The sequence below is a fragment of the Odocoileus virginianus genome, chromosome 6 (assembly GCF_023699985.2).
Source record: "Odocoileus virginianus isolate 20LAN1187 ecotype Illinois chromosome 6, Ovbor_1.2, whole genome shotgun sequence".
NCBI classification, from domain to species: domain Eukaryota; kingdom Metazoa; phylum Chordata; class Mammalia; order Artiodactyla; family Cervidae; genus Odocoileus; species Odocoileus virginianus.
Window position 1 is genome coordinate 63,796,320 of NC_069679.1, and position 19,706 is coordinate 63,816,025.

General features: G+C 47.3%; 1 protein-coding gene across 11 annotated transcripts in view; it reads left to right on the top strand.

Annotated features, from left to right (window-relative positions):
• The window catches only part of SYNE2 (spectrin repeat containing nuclear envelope protein 2), a 316,121-nt gene extending 298,864 nt beyond the window's left edge, over window positions 1-17,257 (top strand). For 6 of the 11 annotated variants that reach the window (XM_070469450.1, XM_070469451.1, XM_070469453.1 and 3 more), the window contains 15 exons: window positions 40-190; window positions 562-744; window positions 2,170-2,307; window positions 3,131-3,325; window positions 5,193-5,475; window positions 5,966-6,034; window positions 6,936-7,075; window positions 9,957-10,071; window positions 10,801-11,003; window positions 12,073-12,273; window positions 13,229-13,357; window positions 14,311-14,502; window positions 15,207-15,290; window positions 15,766-15,815; window positions 16,203-17,257. In XM_070469450.1, the coding sequence (XP_070325551.1) occupies window positions 40-190; window positions 562-744; window positions 2,170-2,307; window positions 3,131-3,325; window positions 5,193-5,475; window positions 5,966-6,034; window positions 6,936-7,075; window positions 9,957-10,071; window positions 10,801-11,003; window positions 12,073-12,273; window positions 13,229-13,357; window positions 14,311-14,502; window positions 15,207-15,290; window positions 15,766-15,815; window positions 16,203-16,425 (2,356 nt within the window). In that variant the 3' untranslated portion in view covers window positions 16,426-17,257. The remainder of the gene's footprint in view (window positions 1-39; window positions 191-561; window positions 745-2,169; window positions 2,308-3,130; window positions 3,326-5,192; window positions 5,476-5,965; window positions 6,035-6,935; window positions 7,076-9,956; window positions 10,072-10,800; window positions 11,004-12,072; window positions 12,274-13,228; window positions 13,358-14,310; window positions 14,503-15,206; window positions 15,291-15,765; window positions 15,816-16,202) is intronic. The other 5 variants (XM_070469452.1, XM_070469454.1, XM_070469455.1 and 2 more) reach the window with 3 other exon arrangements.
• Window positions 17,258-19,706: the final 2,449 nt, after the last annotated feature.

The following is a 19,706-nucleotide window of genomic DNA, read 5'->3' on the forward strand; positions in this document are numbered from 1 at the left end:
GGAATGGGTAGCTTGCATTGAGTTCTTTCCTTCTGTTAGAATTGAAGAGACCTGGAGGCTGTGGCAGAAATTTCTAGACGATTACTCCCGCTTTGAGGACTGGCTCAAGGCCGCTGAGAGGACAGCGGCCTGTCCGAATTCCTCCGAGGTGTTGTACACAGTTGCCAAGGAGGAGCTGAAGAGGTTTGAGGTAAAGACCCAACCCCCCCGCCCCACCGCCCCTTCCAGCCAGTGCTCCTGAGAACTGGGGGCTCGGAGGGCTCGGGGATGGCTACAGGGTCTTCCCATGAGTGGCAGGCTTCCCCAGCCCTAGTCAGGGCCGCCCAGTCCCCAGTCTGCATCAACTGCTCCAGCGGCTTTGCAGGGCATTACTGGTTTATGCCAACCACCCGGCCATGACCTCGAAAGGCTGTTCTCTGGTAGCATCAAAAGAATGGGTGAAGCTAGCGACTCCTGCCTTTCATTTGGGGATGGACCCTTGAGGCAGGTGGCCTGGGGCCTGGAAGGGGTGTCCTGGCGCCCTGGAGCTGTGGCACTGATGCCCCCCGCCCCGTGCCGCAGGCCTTCCAGCGGCAGATCCACGAGAGGCTGACGCAGCTGGAGCTCATCAACAAGCAGTACCGGCGGCTGGCCCGCGAGAACCGCACCGACACGGCCAGCAAACTGAAGCAGATGGTGCATGAGGGCAACCAGCGCTGGGACAACCTCCAGAAGCGGGTCACAGCCATCCTGCGGAGACTCAGAGTAACCCCCTCTACGTCACGGGTCATTTGCAGATGCAGGGGGGTGTGGGAGGCTGGTACTTGATATGAGGCTGGTAACACAAGCAGCGGGTAGAAGGTGTCTCTTGAGGCCTAAGCTGTCTTAACATTCTTCCCGTAGAGCCTTCCCCTTTGTCTAAGCCCAGAGCAGCCATGAAAGCTGCCAAAAAGCTTTTTTTTTTTTTTTAAAGAATTTATTTGCCTCAGAATAGGCTTGAACCTGTTTATGGGATTTGTGTTACAAACACATTGCTTTTTTCAGCTTCTGTCACTCCGAGGGTGACACCCACACTCTGCCCAGGGTCTGGGTCACCATCACCCCTGGGTCTGGTGAAGGTACCTCTTAATCTAGGAAGGGCCCACTTTGCCCATCTGCCTGTGTGCCCCGTTGGCTCTGGTACTATGAGGGGATGGACAGAGCCCCCTCTGTATTGGGGGTTGGGGACAGTGACTGTTCTCCCAATTTTAGAGCAACTGACAAACCTCAAATGTTGGGTTCAATTCTGGGGTATAAACAGTCACCTTAGAGTTCTGTAACTCATAAGACATCATATGTCAGCCCTTTGTGAGTCCAGGTGTAAACTGACAGGACCAGTGTGGGTGGTGGCTGCGGGAAGTAATTTTAATCCTTGATTCTATTCTCAAGGCAGAGTGCTCTTAAAGCCATTCTAAGAAAAGGCAAATCTGGGTGTGTGTGTGGTTTTTTTTTTTTAACCTTCTCAGGGAGAAGAAATTGGCTAGTTTTTCAGACACCCCCTTGCATTAATTTATCTCCTGCTAATTTGACTGTGACCAGCCAAAACCTTCACTTGGCACAGTGTTTGTCTGAGAATCAGCTGCCTGTCTATGAGGTGGTAACCCGAGAGGCCTCCTGAATCGGAGGTGATAAATCTGGGTTTTCTTTCTTTGAGGAAATATATTCAGAATTATACCAGTGAAGGCAGATGGGGCACTAGTCCAGGTTCAACCCCGAGATGGATACTTTTCCATCTTGAAGCTACTAAATTCTTGGCAAGGAAAAGTTCCTGTAGAAAACTAACAGGTGGCAACAGGCAAATGCCTGGCCTGGACTCTAAGGGGGTTCCTCAAAGGACAGACTAGGAAAATCACTGACGTAAACTAGAGAATTACAGAATTTCCAATGCTGAAAGAACCTTAAGAGATCATGGTCACCATTCCCACACCTCATTTACCAGCAGACACTGAGACTCAGAGAAGTTAGGGGGCTTATTGGTATCATAGCCAGGGCCAGACCCCAGGCTCCTGACCCCACAGTGGTCCCCCTGCATGCTGAATGGACCTCTGGGGGTACCCCAGGCTCCCCTTGCCCTGTGCTGAGAGTGACCTTGCTGTCTGCCTGAGCTCCTGTTCTGCCATCAGCACAAATGTGACTCTGCCCCTTTCGCAGCATTTCACCAACCAGAGGGAGGAATTCGAGGGCACAAGGGAGAGCATCCTGGTGTGGCTCACGGAGATGGACCTGCAGCTGACCAACGTGGAGCACTTCTCGGAAAGCGATGCTGACGACAAGATGCGCCAGCTGAACGTAAGGCCTACTTCCCTGGCTCCTCCCCACAGGCTGCACCCTGGCAGAGGACAGCTGGCCAAGTACAAACTCCACCTGACACCCTGAGAGCAGATTCCAGAGTTGTCAGAGCAGCCAGGCCACATCCACCTGTGTCCTGCCAGGTTATCACGAGCAAGGATACTGTTCCTTACAGTCCAGGGGTCGTTGGAACGAGGCCCTTCATTCTCTTTGTCATTTATAATCGGCCAAGGGGAGAACACTCTTGAGGTTCCAAAGAGAACTTCATTCATAAGATGCTGTTTCTCCAGCAATCAAGTCTGAGTGTGACCTGTGGGCTGTAGCAGGAGGAAACTCTCCCTCAAGAGGTGGGACGGACTGGGAGATGGGATTGACATACATATACTGTTGATACTATGTATAAAATAGTTAACTAATGAGATCCTACCGTCTAGCACGGGGAACTCAACTCAGTGCCCTGTGGTGACCTAAATGGGAAGGAAACCCAAAAGAGAGGGGATATGTGTCTATGCATGACTGGTTCACTTTGCTGTGCAGTGGAAACTAACACAACATTGTAAAGCAACTATACTCCAATAAAAATATAAATAAGTTAATAAAAAAGAAACAGTAGGACCAGGAACAGATACTTCTCACACCCAAAAGCAGTAAATGTCCATTTGTGCCAGACCTCTAGAATAATTTTAATTGGAAAAGTCAGTACCCAAAAGGGGGAGGAAAGAAATGTGTATGATCATTTTAAATTCTTAACTCATTATAGACACTTAGTTCAAAATTGGTGGAGCTAGAGTTTGAAATCCTTTCTTCTTCATCCTCTAAATAGGGTTTCCAGCAGGAAATTACGTTAAATACCAACAAGATCGATCAGCTCATCGTTTTTGGGGAGCAGCTCATTCAGAAGAGTGAGCCCCTGGACGCCGTGCTGATTGAGGACGAGCTGGAGGAGTTGCACCGCTACTGCCAGGAAGTGTTCGGCAGGGTCTCCCGGTTCCACCGGAGGCTCACCTCCCACGCGCCGGTAAGGGGACCGCCCCTCCCACACGGGGCTTCTGGGCCACCCAAAGTTGATATTTGACTCCACTTTTCTTAGTACTTATTATTTGGCTGCACTGGGTCTTAAATGGGCACACAGGCTGTTTAGTTGCAGCATGTGGGACCTAGTTTCCTGACCCCAGGGATCGAGCCCCGGGCCCCCTGCAGTGAGAGCATGGAGTCTTAGCCACTGGACCGCCATGGAAGTTCCTTGACTCCACTTTTAAAGACTGGGAAGCTTACCATGTTATGGTTAACAATATGTTTTTTAAAAAAGAAACTGTGTTTTTGTTTTGTGTTATTGAAGTATAGTTGCTGTACAGTATTATATGTCACAGGTGTATCGTATAGTGATCCACAGTGTTTAAAAGTTATGCACATTTATAGTTATTATAAAATATTGGCTGTATTCCCGTGTTCTACAGTGTATCCTTGTAGCTTGTTTTTACCTAATGGTTTGCACCTCTTACTCCCCCGACCCCGATGTTGCCTGTCTGCACTACTCTCTCCTCACGAGTAACCTCAGTACTCCGTGTCTGCAAGTCTGCTTTAAGAAGCTGAGTTGAAAAATGTTCTTTCCACTCTTAATAATATAGAGCCATACTTACTGAGGAGCTGCTATTTCCCAGTGGAAAGGTTGGCCCTCCTGCAAGTTCTTGGTCCTCTTACCTGTTTCCCATGGGTTCCTCAGCACAGAGCTTCTCTGGCCTGTGTCAGTACCCCCAGGATATGATAACTGTTCTGGTTTTGCTTCTGGCAGTAACTTGGTGATGTATCAGCCTTTTCCTGTATCTTAATATTTGTGCCTTTCTAGTGCTTTATTCGGAGAAGGCAATAGCAACCCACTCCAGTACTCTTGCCTGGAAAATCCCATGGACGGAGGAGCCTGGTGGGCTGCAGTCCATGGGGTCGCTAAGAGTCGGACACGACTGAGCGACTTCACTTTCACTTTTCACTTTCATGCATTGGAGAAGGAAATGGCAACCCACTCCGGTGTTCTTGCCTGGAGATTCCCAGGGACGGAGGAGCCTGGTGGGCTGCCGTCTATGGGGTCACACAGAGTCGGCCACGACTGAAGCGACTTAGCAGCAGTGCTTTATGCTCACCTTTGAAGCACCAAAAGCACCAGCTTTCCTAAAAAGTTGTGATGTTTCCCTGGAGAGAGGCCCCTTTGGGATGTTCAAGTGGAATCAAGGCCATTATTTACAGTTCACTGCCTCTGCCAGAGGTTTCACTGGTGACCACTGGCCAACACGATTGGCTACCTTTTCTATCTTTATGTCTCCAACTGGCCAACTGGAAACATAACTTCTTTAAAAATTATCCTCAATTCCTTCATTTTATAATCATATAGAGTCATTTTTCTTAAAGTAATTGTAACATAGGGGAATAAAATTTTGTATTTGGAACAGTAAGATTGGGGGATAAGAAGAAAGAGCCTGGTCCTTGACATTGTGAATTTCCATTTAGAAAATGCTAATGGCCTTTAAAATTGTTTTTTAGTTTTCTGATTCTTAGATGAACCTACCATTAACCATCAGTGAAACTTTGTCCTCCATTTCCTTATCTTCTATATTAAAGATATTTAACTTAGATGATCAAGTTTCCGGTTTTCCAAGGAAAGAAGGTAGAGTTTTGGAAAATATGGATTCTGGGTCCCACACTCGATACTCTAAATTGGAATAACCACAAACAGGGCCTGGGGACCTGATTCTTTTCAAAGTCTCTTCAGAAACACTGGTGGTGGCCATCCTCAGGAGCTGCTAGTTGGGCAGACTTAGCTGCTAACACTCCTCATCACGGCAACAGGCTATGATTTGGTTAATTCTGAAAACTGGACACCCCTGTTCTAGGGCTTGGAAGATGAAAAGGAGGCCTCTGAGAACGAGACAGATGTGGAAGACCCCAGAGAGATCCAAGACGACTCTTGGCGTAAAAGGGGAGCAAGTGAGGAGCCCTCATCCCCGCAGTCCCTTTGTCAACTGGTGCCCCCAGCACTGGGGCCCGAGCGCTCTGGCTGTGAGACCCCTGTCAGTGTGGACTCCATCCCACTGGAGTGGGACCACACAGGCGATGTGGGGGGCTCCTCCTCTCACGAGGAAGACGAGGAGGGCCCATACTACAGTGCCCTGTCAGGTATGGACCCAGGCGGCTAAGTTCTTGGCACCCAAGCCACACGCCCAGCTCTTGGTAGTCAGAGTGCAGCGTGTGGTTGACCAGACATCCTGTGGCTTCCTGTGTCTGTCCTGCCCACCTTTGACCTACCTGAGAGCTGGCTCGTTCCTATTGCTGATGGAATGAAAGGGAAAAATAAAATCCATGCTGGGATGTGAAGGCTGATGACGGCTCTGGATGTAGGAGGCTCATCAGCGGGCTTCTCAGTTGAGTTCTGCAGAGTTATCAGGGATTGTCTCTATCCTTTCTCTGCGGCTCCTCTCCCCCACCACTACTTTGGATGGTCAGGAGTTGGCTGAAAAAAAATCCTGTTTTTTAAAATCTTTTTTTAATAAAACAGATGAAGGATAGTAACTTTTCTCCTCCCAGGTGACAATGTTTCTACTGTTTTAATACTTGGACATTCATCTACAGCGCCTGCAGTGAGGAAAATGACATTGTTCTTTTTCAGATATAGAAATCCTTGAAAATCCTGAGGCATATCTTAAAATGACCACAAAAACTTTGAAAGCGTCTTCTGGTAGGCCCCTGCCCGTGCATGTGTCTCAACATGGCAGCGTCCTGTGGCACGCACTGCATCCTAAACCTCGCTCCCATGTCCTGTCTGCCCTCTGCCTTCTGTGGACACCATGCGCCTTGGTCCTGGCGTCATGGTGTATTCCCACTGCTGTACTCACACGTAGCTTCATGCTCCATGCGAAACCCTCCAGACCAGAGCAGTCTCCACACCATCCTCCTCCCCCTCAGGCCTGTGCGGAAGGGAGTTCTTCACAGCGCCTTTTAAAATTTTTCTCTCCATCTAACTCAAGTCCTTTGGCACGGGCCAAGCTTTCTTCAGGGTGGCTTGGTTTGGAACTACTACCTTGCTTACGGTGATTTCCTGGGAAGAGGGTGGGGAGTGGGGGGTGAGGGTACCGCTGCTTTTGCCACAGGAGAAGACACCTTCATCTCCCTGACTTTCAGCTCTGCTCTTCCTTCCCTGCCCCATCCCCACCTGCAGTGGTTGGCTAGAGCCACGAGCGCCCCTGGGGTCCTTGAATCTACCCTGATGTTCATTCTTCCTCACACTCCTGAGAGATCTTCAGTTCTCTTGGCCCCCAGACCCAACCTTGCTGCCAGCGCCCCTGCCACTAGGGCCCCCGGCTCCCAAAGGCCATTCATCTCACAGCAGATCATGTTTGTTGTGCTCCATCGTGAACCCACCTAGTGAAGGCCCAGTGTCGCTCAGTTGCATGAGTCTCATTTCATCCCCTTCTGGGACATACTGACATTTTGCAAACATGCATGCTTTGCAAGGAAAGCTGCAGAACTCATATTATACTATAACCTGATGCCATGTTACCCATGACCTTTTTGTGTAACTAAATATGAATCCTTTGGTTGGAGAGAATGGACCGTCTCTTGCCATTTTTTTGTTTCAGGCAAATCCATTTCTGAAGGCCCCTCATGGCATGTTCCTGACAGCCCTTCCTGTCCCAAGCGTCGCTACAAACAAATGGGAGGTGACAGGAATGTTCAGCCCATCCCCTCTGATTCCAGCACCCCTTATAAACCAGCCTATGTAAGTCTGACCCCACTGAGAGTATAACCCACATCCATGAATTACAGTTAAAACTTTTAAAGAGAGAGAGATTTTGGTGTATACTGCGTGTGCTCACCTGCCAGGCATATTTGGGGTTGGTTTTCCCATGGTGACATACTTCATGAGGACTCCGGCATAACTGACTAGACTTAGAGATGGGTGTCTGACACAAACACCATCTTTGAGTGCTGACATACGATGACCGTGGTCATCTGACTGACTCAGAGTCAGTGCCAACAGCAGAGAAGCAAAGTGGTGGCCTTCCTGAGCTCCCAAACCTTTGATATATTCACCTTGACTATGGTAGGTCAGCTGGTAGAGAATCCACCTGCAATGCAGGAGACCCCGGTTCAATTCCTGGGTTCAGAAGATCCCCTGGAGAAAGGGATAGGCTACCCACTCCAGTATTCTTGGGCTTCCCTGGTGCTCAGTCAATAAAGAATCCACCTGCAATGCGGGAGACCTGGGTTCAATCCCAGGGTTGGGAAGATCCCCTGGAGGAGGGCATGGCAACCCACTCTAGTATTCTTGCCTTGACAGAGGAACCTGGCGGGCTGCAGTCCATGGGGTTGCAAAGAGTTGAACATGACTGAGTGATTAAGCACAGCACATGCCTTCTAGTCAAAAAATTGACTTCCTATTCAGAAAGATGCCAGTGTGCAGTGGTAGACAGAGGATGAGCTGGTTGGATGGCATCATCGACTCAGTGGACATAAGTTTGAGCAAACTCTGGGAGATAGTGAAGGACAGGGAAGCCTGGCGTGCTGCAGTCCATGGGGTCACAAAGAGTCAGACACAACTGAGGGACTGAACAACAAATAGGGGACCTGGGTTTGATTCCCAGCCCTATGAGGAAGTTGCTCTAGGGCTGTAAACACTTCAAACTTACCTCTGTAAGCCTTCTTTACCTGAAGATAAACCTCCCTTCCATAAAGTCAGAAAAGGAAAACAAATATCATGTAATACCGCATATATGTGGAATCTAGAAAAATGGTATAGATGATCTTATTTTCAAAGAAAAAATAGAAACACAGACATAAGAGAACACACAGATGGACACCAAGGGGGAAAGAGGGGATGGGATGAATTGGGAGGTTGAGGTTGACATATACACACTCCATGTATGTGTGTTAGTCGCTCAGTTGTGTCCGACTCTTTGCAGCCCCAGGGACTGTAGCCCACCAGGTTCTTCTGTCCATGGGATTCTCCAGGCAAGAATACTGGAGTGAGTAGCCATTTCCAATCTCCAGGGGATCTTCTCAACCCAGGGATCCAAGCCGGGTCTCCTGCATTGCAGGCAGATTCTTTACCATCTGAGCTACCAGGGAGGCCACCATGTATAAAATAGATAAATAATGAGCACCGACTGTATAGCACAAGAAATTCTACTCAGTACTCTGTGGTGATCTAAATGGGAAGGAAATCCAAAAAAGAGGGGATGTATGTATACATATAGCTGATTCACTTTTCTATGTAGCAGAAATTGACTGAACATTGTAAGGATCTATACTCCCATAAAAATTCATTTAAAAACAAAAATCTACCTTACATAGTTGTTGCTAGGATTAATGTGTATGAGAACATAAATAGGGCCCTCAGAAGTGGTCACCAGCATTATTATCACTACTGTATACGATCTGTTGTTCTTGTTGTTCTACCGGTGACTGTCCCTTCTTCGTTACATGTTCCTCAGGCAACAGAAGTCCTTGCCACGCTCTGATTATGCAGCTGTCAGGGGCCAGCCAAGCCTAGGATTTAATGTTGGCCCCAGATCATCCTCAGTATTGAGAATTAGTGACCAGCAAGTCGAAATTAAAACATCTCATACATTTTTAGTGTCATCTCTTAGAGAACCCAAAAGTGATGTGAGCATCACTAGATTCATCCTCAAAGGCCCCTCTGCATGTAGGAGTGAATGCTGCTAGACGGTGGAGAGGATTCTACCTAAACATGGTCAGACCCTAGTCATTTGATAATGGGTTGTCCGTACCCAACTTAGAAACTCTTCAGCAAGCAGTTATCATTTTAACTCTGTCCCTTCGTGGTGCACAGTAAGACCCGAGGCCCCAGGGAGAGACCCCAGCACCTCACTTTTTGCTTTACATCCAGGGCATGTGGTGTGGCCTCTCTGGGTGACTATGCTTGTGTTCTTACCTGGCCACTTTCAAAAGCTCAACCCTTTTTGGATGTGTCTGCAACCACAAATCTGAGGGGTTTTTGGCTTTTTTTTTTTTTCTTCCACACAAATAGACCATATGGACACAGTCCAAAAAACATGACTTTTCTAAAAAATATACATTTAATTTTGGGAAGGCCCGAGGTAACAGCCCAATCAGCTCTGTGATAACAGAAGGGTCGGTATGTGCACTGAAAGGTAAAGGTTTGTCACGAAGGACCCTACTGGGCAGATTTGTGCGTTGTTTCTAATTCCTGCTAATGATAATGCAAATCAGTTCTACAGAGTGACTGGGAGTGATAATGAGAATTTTGTAAAAATCTGTGCAAATGTGAAAGTACTAACACAGTACAGTCTGGTAGGCTCAACAATTGTTTGGTCTTTTTGCACAGGTCAATACGGGAGCATTAGGAAGCCTCACATTAAATCAGGCCATTCTGTTCCCAACATTGACCTCTCACCTGCTTCCCCCTCCCTGGGCCTTTGATGAGACTTTATTTTTGCCATCAGTTCTGCTCCTTACAAATGCTACCCATACACTTAAGTGCCTCTGTATTACCAGCTAGTTACCCATTGAAGGAAAGGGCTCCCATATCTTCATTTCTTATCTGTTAATGAACCAAGACAGTCTTCAGACAGCCTTTAAAATTTATAGATGGTAATGTAAAAATTGTCTCATTCTAGGTAAAACTGCTGTTGTCACCAGGGACTGAAGGTGGCAAGGAAGATCCAGGGGTTCTGACTGGCAGTGCACAGCAGGAAGACGAAGACCTGGCCACCCTTACTGGGCAGCAGCCAGGTACAGTTAGATCAGGCAGTCGATCAGAGGCAGAGACTATGTCTTGGGTTGGTTAGACATTTACTCTAAGTCTCTGCTCAACAGAACTTTAACTAGGAACTGACCAATTACCTGATTCACCAAACTTCTGAACTTGACCTAGAGCTGCCAATGTTATTTTAGATCCAGCTGACTTTTATTTATGAACAAATTCCTAGGCTATTCACTTTACTTTCGCATCTATTCTTTAAATATTGACAAAATGAGCCTCGTATGATGAAGGGCCTGTTTGCACCTGCATGACTTTGCTTGTGTGTAAAGATCAGACATGAAGATGATAATCAAAGATTGTGTCAGGTGTCTCCTTTTACCATAAAAGTAATGACTCACCTGACAATAAGTCAAGTTCATAGCATTGACCTGATCATTCATGGACAGGACAGAGCATCTTCAATACAGCATGAACTGGAGTGTTGAACATGGGACCACAGTGCATCTTGGCAACATGTCGGGCCCCCTAGCCACTCCACACCTTGTCCCAGGCCCTGTGAGAGTGTGCTGGCACAGGCCTTGAATCAGAGCAGGGGAAACATGCTGTCTCACACTCGGGGGAAGTGCTAACCCCCAAACCCCGGGCCTCCTGCAAGGAGCATTGTCTCCAGGTTTTATCACCATGACCCTGAATTAGTTGGAAGCAGAGAAATCTGTTTGCATTATTGCTTCTTTTGATTGGCGGCTTTTTTATTCCAGGTGCCTTTGACAGATGGGAGCTGATCCAAGCACAAGAACTTCACAATAAGCTCAGAAAAAAACAAAACCTGCAGAAGCTGAGGTCCGATATCAGCAACATCACCCCTTGGCTGGAAAAAACTGGAGCAGAGCTGGAGACATTAAAGCTGGCAGAACCTCCCTCTGATATGCAAGAAATGGAACTCCAAGTGAAGAAGCTGAAGGTGAGTGAGAGTTGGGGGGGGCAGGGAAGAGGGCTTCAGAACGCATGTGCAAACACTGGTTGTGTGTACGAGCATGTCAGACCTGCCAGCTGCATCGGGGGCGGCGTGCACGCAGCGTGTGCTCCGTAGTCTCTCCTGCTTCACTTCTGTAACCAGCAAGGAGACGGGTGAAGATTTGTATTTTAATTCAGAGGAGCATCTCCAAATCCTAGAGCAGAGCAAAGCCAAAGCCCAGATGCCAGAGCATCCCCAGAGCCCAGAGCAGTGCTGGGGAGCTGCGCTGAGGTGCAGCACTGATCTGACTTCAGAGGGACCCCTAGACTATTATGGAGGCACCAGTGGCCGTGGGCAGGCAGCTTAGAAATACCCTTCCAAACTATGTGCAGGCAGCACTGGGGTGGTGTTGAGGGTGGGGAGGAGGGCGGCTTACCCACTGACAAATTCTGTAGCCTGATCTGTAACTCAGCTCAGGAGTTACAGTGGAGTTGTCACCCACACAGTCAGCCCTGGTCCTACCAGAACTGGCCCTAGGAAAAGGGTGGTTTGAGCCCTGCACTTTGGGGTTGCTCTGCACATGAGCCTGGTCCCCTAAGAGGACCCAGGATAGGAGTTTTGGGCTATCCAGGCAGTCTTCACATTTGTACTATTGTTTTACTATGTGCCTTGATATATCAGGGGTTACCATTCATCCTAAGAAATAACACCTCTGTGATACTTAAGAGGCAAATGCTAGGTAGTTTCATGTGCTTTACCTGGAAGACTTTAATCTGATCCAGAAATGTTATTAAGCCAAATAGAGGTCAGGAGGTCCATTCATGCCTCCGGTATAGCTGGTCCACCAGGAGACAGGCCGCCGCTCTGCGCCTGGTCAGCGGGCCGGCCAAGTTGTGACCTTGTAGGGCAGCTCCCTCACCTGATGCCTCTCAGCCAGTCACAAGCCACGCTGCTCTGGTATCTGGGGCCACAGCTCAGAGGGCTGTCTGGAAGATCTGTTCCCCACAGAGGTTCAAAATGAACCCCACATCACTGTTTTCAGAGTGCCTGACCCAGCCTTTTCCCTCTGCGGTAGGAGATACTGAAAGCCTTTGACACCTATAAGGCCTTGGTGGTCTCCGTCAACGTGAACAGCAAAGAATTTCTGCAGAGTGAGAGCGCCGAGTCCAAAGAACTCCAAGATAGAGTTGGCCAGCTGACGCTGCGCTGGAACACGGCCCTGGGCGCGGTGGAGAGCTGGAGAGAGGGTTTGCGGCGGTCGCTCATGCAGTGCCAGGTACGCCGACTCAGCACCCAGCCAGTGCCCCAGGCCTGGTCCGGGGCACAGCCAGGCCCACGTGGGTGGGAGGAGAGATATTTTTATCATCAGGCTGCTCTGGCGCAGCCAAATATGGCTTGTGCTTAAGAAGCATGTGCTTTACTGTTTGTCTCCCAAGAGGCCCACCTGCTGTCTTCTCAGATACCTGATGCTCACCCTGTGTTTCCCACTCTGCCGTCCAGGCCCACCCGTAGTATATGGGTTCCAGCAAGCGTTCCAGTAGGCTGGAAATGTCACACCAGCACTGCACCATGTCTGTCCTTTTGCCAAGAAGGCTGGATAGCAGAGTGATTATGAGATCTGGCCCTGGAACAAGAGAGCAGCTTAACCCAGCTCTGTAGCTTTAGTAGCCGTGTGGCTGTGGGGAAAAGCACTGAACCTTCTAGACCTCAGTTTTCTTATCTGAAAAATGGGGATAATTCCAGTGCCTACCTCCCAGGGTATTTTCTACAACTACACATGTGTAACCTTGGCCCAGCACCTGACACACAGTACATGGCCGGCCCGGGTTAGCTCTGACCCCATCTTAGAGAACAGGAGCCCACCGCGAGCCGAGCTGCAGCCCTGTCCCTGGGCCACGGTCTGTTCAGTTGAGGGTCTCCCTCGGTCACTGAATCAGCACAGCACATTCATTGAGTAATTTGTGTGGGGCGTCCTAATACCCACTGTTCAGCTGACACCTTGCACTCGGCAGAGTTCAGCATGCCTCCTGGGACGTGCCAAGTGCTTTCCTCTCCTGCGTTCCCTCCTGTTGGGGGGGCTCTGGCCTCTAGTTTAAATCTGGCCCTTTTAGTCACTGAATAAACCCCAGAAGAGCAGGTGATGTTGATGGATTATCAATAGCAAGCTGCTTCCCGGCACACCTGCCTTCGCAGTCAGAAAGGGCAGTGCTCTGATGTCTGTTCTTTTTAAGGACTTTCACCAGCTGAGTCAAAGTCTGCTGCTGTGGTTAGCGAGTGCTGAGAGCCGGTGGCAGAAAGCTCATGTCACTGACCCGGAGGCAGACACCCAGGTTCTCCTGGCGGGTCAGGAAGAACTCATGGTAAGTTTCTAAGTTTCCTCCTAAGGGGCCCTGCGCTACTGCTGGCCTCACCTGGCAATTCTGGAAACAGTGTCCACTGGTGTTCTGCCCTCGTGTTCCAGGTTGGCATCCCTCTGCTGTTCTGAAGCGGGATGAGTGCAAGGATGAAGAACCATGGTCCAGAGCAGGAAGTCTAAACCACTCAAGAACTGGGGCTGTAGGTGTTTAGCTATATCCTGAGGCCGTTTGCCCTGCAGCCCTGATGAGCTATATGAATTTTCTATATCCACATACACAGTCTTTCTCCTGGGGGGCGGGGGGTAGTTGTGTTTGTGTATATTTCACCAACAAGTGAAGATGAGACCCATATATTCTCACTTGCACTCAGGGTGACATTTTTACCCATGTATTTGTATGTGGTTTAATATTTTAAATTTAATTGCAATGCTGGTCATTGTTTAAAAACTATTTTTCGTATTAAAATCTTTGTAAAGTCTCAGTCTCCAGAGCAGTAAACTTTTAATTACTTTAAGTAGACAGACATTGTCTAGCAGCTACCACTTTAGGCATCAAGCAAGACAATACAAGCAGATTCACTCAATTCCTCTCTAACCTAGTATGCATAAGCTGCGCTCTCTCAATTTATCCACTTTAGATTTTTCTCTCGACTTCCTGCCATTACTGGATGAGGGCCTAGTCTTCCCAAACCACCCTCTCACTCATTTCCTCTAACTTCTCCAGCATCACCTCTCCAGAATGACAAAGAATTTGAAAAAATAGGGATGGAGTATGACCAACTTGCTATCTAGATGATGCCAGGCTTGGGGACCAGCAAATAGGAGAAGGGGGTGGTTCTGGATGAGCACCAGCCACCATCCATCCCGGAACTTTCCCAGCACTGAGAAAGCTTCTTCTGGCCACACTCACTTCCCTTTTGATAAGCAACTGTTTTACACACTTTTTTTTATTTCTAGCAACTGGAAAAGGAGCTAGTAGAACGTCAACCTCAAGTAAAGTCCTTACAAGAGATTTCCAGCACCCTGCTTATCAAGGGGCATGGAGAAGACTACATTGAGGCTGAAGAGAAGGTCCATGTTATTGAGAAGAAACTCAAACAGTTACTGGAGCAAGTGTCCCAGGACTTGGTGTCCTTGCACCAAAGCCAGGTGAGTCCCCCTGTAGCTCTTAAACATAGAATCGTCCTGTTAGATGCAAACAGAAAAGTATGTTACGGCCCTGCTTGGGGAGGAGGGAGCCCTGCCCCTCTCCGTGGTGTGGCCTGAACAAGTTATCAAAGCTCTTTAGAGTCGCTTTGTCATCTATGAAGAGGAGGTGACAGCAGTACCCATCAGTGTGGCTGGGGGCGTGTGGCCAACAAGCCAAGTCCTTCTGTCATTTCTGCCTTCATGTCCTCACTTTTCTTACGTGACAGTTCCTGATCCTCTCACTGTCCTGGTCACTGTCTTCTGACCACTCTCTGATTTGCCTACCATCTTCTCTAAACTGTGATTCAACTCAGAACAAGTGACTCACCAGATGTAGGGCAGCCCCTCTCCTCCATCCCAGAGTACACACCTCTCCTCCCGTGCAGCCCAGATTACGTGGCCATGCCGTTACATCACGTGTCCAGCTGTCTGTCCCTGCTCATGTGGGCTGCATGTGACTGGCCTCACCTTGTTTACAGTCCCTCTAGCCTGAGGAAAGCCATTTTAGAAGCAGGGAGTGATCGCAGTAGAAGAGCCCCTCCTTCTAGAAAGATCAGAGTGGGGGAGGGGTAACCGGTACAGTGAAGAAACTGCAGGAAGCAGGTTCTGTGCTCTTCAGACTTTTCAGAGCCTTCCATTTCCATGAACTCTTGTGTGGATTTCAGAACCCAGACTCACCTCTGCCCAGCGTGGACGAGGTAGACCACAGAGAGCCTCTAGCAGCGTCTGCGCCAGCTCCCCAAGCCCAGGTGAGAGCCCCTTCCCACCGGGGAACCACACTAGTTACTGTTGAAAGTTACTGAGATGACAGGGACTTGGACCTCCAAGCCCCCTTCCAGGATTTCACGATAGTGCAGATTTCTCTTTGGAGTGGCTTACTCCAAAGATCTGGGGAAAAAAACTTTTAAAGACCTGACTGAAAGGCTGTCCTGTGCTCAGAACTCTTCCCTGGGATTGTGGAAGTTGGGAGCCCTCCGGGCACTGCTGAAGGGGCTTCTTGATCTCTCCATCAGCAACAGCTCAACAGGCTGGAAAAGTGATACTCTTGTTAGTTTAACCCAGTATTTTCTTACCTCAGAGTGTAATCTCGAACATATCACTCTAACATCAAAAACCTGACAGGAAGACAACCTAAGAAACATGTATAGTTTAAGAAGAAAGAACGTTTTATAATTCACAGAGCTAAACAATCTTCAGTTTACTAACTGGATTATTTTTATCTAGCAGTTTGAAGCAGAGAAAACTACAAAAGAAAAGAACAAGACGGCCAGCAGGTAACAGCGTCACAGTAACAGCAGTGGGTTCCTGCCCTAAACTCTCCCCCAGCGGGCTTGCCAATGCCTCTCTCAAGGTCTTTGTAAAAACTACTCTTCTACCATTTAGAAGGGGTAGAGCTAGGCTTCTCTTCCGTGCCAGGTCCTAGTTTCGGAACTCGGAATCCTTTAGTTGCAGCATACTGGCTCTAGTTCCCTGACCAGGGATCAAACCCAGGCCCCCTGCATTGGGAACACGGAGTCAGCCACTGGACCAGCAGGAAGCCCCTGCTGGCCCCATTCTAACCTCAGTCCTCATGTTGGTCTTTACACAAGCAGGGGCTCGGGTGACGGGAGGTCTCCGGAAACTCCCAGTCAGCTCTCACCTCTCACTTCCTCTGTTGCCAGGGTGCCCGGTCCCGCTGCCCCCGAGAGCTCCAAGCCCCAGCGCTCCTTCCTTTCTCGGGTGATCAGGGCAGCACTGCCCCTCCAGCTGCTGCTGCTGCTGCTGCTGTTCCTGGCCTGCCTGCTGCCCTCCTCCGAAGAGGACTACAGCTGCACTCAGGCTAACAACTTTGCCAGGTCCTTCTACCCCATGCTGCGGTACACCAACGGGCCACCCCCGACATAGAGGCTCGGCCTGGCCCGCAGCACCACGCCACCAGTCTGTTGACTTGGTGTCCAACCTGTGAGTGACTCTGAGCACTGGTCCAAGGGCCACCAGCTGTGGACACCTCCCTCTGGGCTTGACTTGGGCGAGCTCTCTCAGGACCCTGGGCAGCAGTCACTCTGGGCAGTTTGGCAAAGCTCAGTTGATTGGATTCGGGATCTTTGGAAATAGCAGTTTCCTAAAGAGCCAAGCACTTTGTGAATTCTGATTTGTCAAACCACATTATTAAAACGTAGTGAATATGGTCAGTAAACAGTAGTATTCATCATATAGTATATATGTTACAGAAACAAGCAGATTCCACCTTGGAAATGGTTCAGAAACTCACACACCCTTGGCTGATTGATTGAAACAATCATATTTAAGATGTTTGTTTAGAATTAATTTTACTTCAATCAGCAGCAATCTTGAGCTACAGGTTATAAAACCAAAATGATCTGTTCAGTACTTAGGTCTGCTCTTTATACTGCTTTAAATTTTTAAAGAAATTATATTGCATGGATGTGGTTATTTGTGCATATTTTTTAACAATGCAGAATCTGTATGAATAATGTAAACTTTGATTTTTTAAAAACAGATTTTAGCTTGAGCTTTTTTGACTAATGTACAGTAAATGCCAAACCATGGACTTGATAGGGACATTTTTGTAAGTTAATTTTATAAGACTTTTTCACACTTAAAGTCATGCTTCAGGTTTTAATTGTTTGACCATGGGGGATTGGTGCAGAAACTTGAAGCTGTTTGTGGTATGTACAACTCAGATGTTTCTCATTAAAACAAAACAAAAAAGCCATACCTTTGTCATACTGGATTATATTTACAAAGCCATTAAATGTCATGTATAATCCTCCATAGAACAAAAATTATTTTAAAAATATTTGAGGGGTTTTATGGGTTTTACTAATTTTGAGCTAAGATTTATATTCTACTGTTTCTTAAGGGTCATGAGGGCAGCACAAGGTGGATGTGAAAGGATCATTTCACTCAGATTTTTTATCCCCAGCTCCCTCCAGAGCCAACAAACACAGTGTTTAATGAATGTTAACAGACAAAGCCATCTGCCTTTCCTACAATTCCAGCACCACTATTTATTTCCCACCCAAACGAAGAGTGTAATGATAAGTTACTGATCCAAATAGAACAGAATAGAGAGCCCAGAAATAAACCCACACACTTACGATCAATTGATCTTCCACCAAGGAGGCAACAATATACAGTGGGAGAAAGACAGTTTCTTCAGCAAGTGGTACTGGGAAAGTTGGACATCTGCATGTAAATCGGTGGAGTTAGAACACACCATGCACAAAAATAAACTCAAAATGGCTTAAAGACTTAAGACATGATACCGCAAAACTCCTAGAAGAGATCGTAGGTAAACATTCTCTGACATAAAGGGCACCAGTGTTTTCTTAGGTCAGTCTCCCAATGCAATAGAAATAAAAATAAACGGAATCTAATCAAACTTAACCAGCTTTGGCATAGCAAAGGAAGCCATTTGGCAAGAAGACAACCTACAGAATGGGAGAAAGTATTTGCAAACGATGCAACCAACAAGGGCTTCATTTCCAAAATATACAAACAGCTCGTACAACTCAACAACAAAAACACCCAATCCAAAAATGGACAGAAGACCTAAATAGACATCTTTTCAAAGAAGAAATACAGATGGCCAATAGGCATGGGAAAAGATGGTCAGCATTACTAGAAAAAAGCAAATCAAAACTACAAGGTACCACCTCACACAGAAAGCCATCATCAAAAAGCCTACTGTGCACCCCTATGTTCACTGCAGCACCATTCACAATAGCCAGCAACATGGAAGCAACCCAAGTGTCCATCAACAGAGGAAGGGGTGAAGAAGGTGTGGTTTGTGTGTACATACACACACACATATATACACAGTGGAATATTGCTCAGCCATAAAAAAGAACTAATACCTTCTGCAGCAACATGGATAGACCTAGAGATTCTCATACTGAGTGAAGTAAGTCAGAGAAAGACAAATATCATGATATGGCTTATATGTGGAATCTAAAAAAGCTACAAATGAACTTATCTACAAAAACAATAGTTACAGATTAGAAAATAAGCTTATGGTTACTGAGGGGTAAGGATAATTGGAAAGATTGGATAAATTGGAAGATTGGTATTGACACATACACACTGTTATATATAAAACAGATAATAAGGACCTACTACTGTATAGCACAGGGAACTCTGTAATGACCTATATGGGAAAAGAATCTAAAAGAGAGTGGATATATATATAACAGATTCACTTTGTTAAACACCTAAAACAAACAACATTGTAAATCAATTATGCCTCAGTAAAATAATCAACAAATAACAAATGCTGGAGAGGGTGTGGAAAAAAGGGAACCTCCTACACTGTTAGTGAGGATGTAAATTGGTGTAACCACTGGGGAAAATAGTATGAAGTCTCCTTAGGAAGGCTAAAAATAGAGTTGTCAGTCACCTGGGCATATATCCAGACAACTATAATTCATAAAGAAAAATGCACCCTTGTGTTCACAGGGGCAATATTCACAGTAGCACTATTCACAGTAGCCAAAACATCGAAACAACCTAAACGTCCATCAACAGATGCATGAATAAAGAAGATATGTTACATATATGCAATATCACTCAGCTATGAAAGAGAACAAAATAACACCAGCTGCAGCAACATAAATACAACTAGAGATTATCATGCTAAGTCAGAAAGAGAAAGACAATATGGTATCCCTTATATGTGGAATTTAAACTGTGACACGAATGAACCTACCTATGAAACAGAAACAGAACCACAGAGAAAAGACTGGTGGCTGCCAAAGGTGAGAGGGTTGGGGCAAGGATGGAGTGAAAGGTTGGGGTTAGCAGACGTAAGCTTTCATGTAAAGAATGGATAAACAAGGTCCTACTGTATAGCACAGAGAACTATATTCAATATTCTATGATAAACCATAATGGAAAAGAATATTAAAAAAAAAAAGAGTTACTGATCCAGTTGCTTGGTTACCTGGTCCTAACCTGCATCTCTTGACACTCAGGAGATACCTGAACGTGAAGCAATCCCAATACTGCTCTCGTCTCTGCAAAGCGCAGACCTCAGGGGAGCCAGGGCAGCTTGTCAGTAGATGAAGCACAGACTTCAGCGCCGCTGGTGGCTGTGCTGCGGCTCAGACACTCCAGGACGTGCGCGCTTCACCAGCAGCTTTGCGTAAGGGGACCAGCTGAAGGGA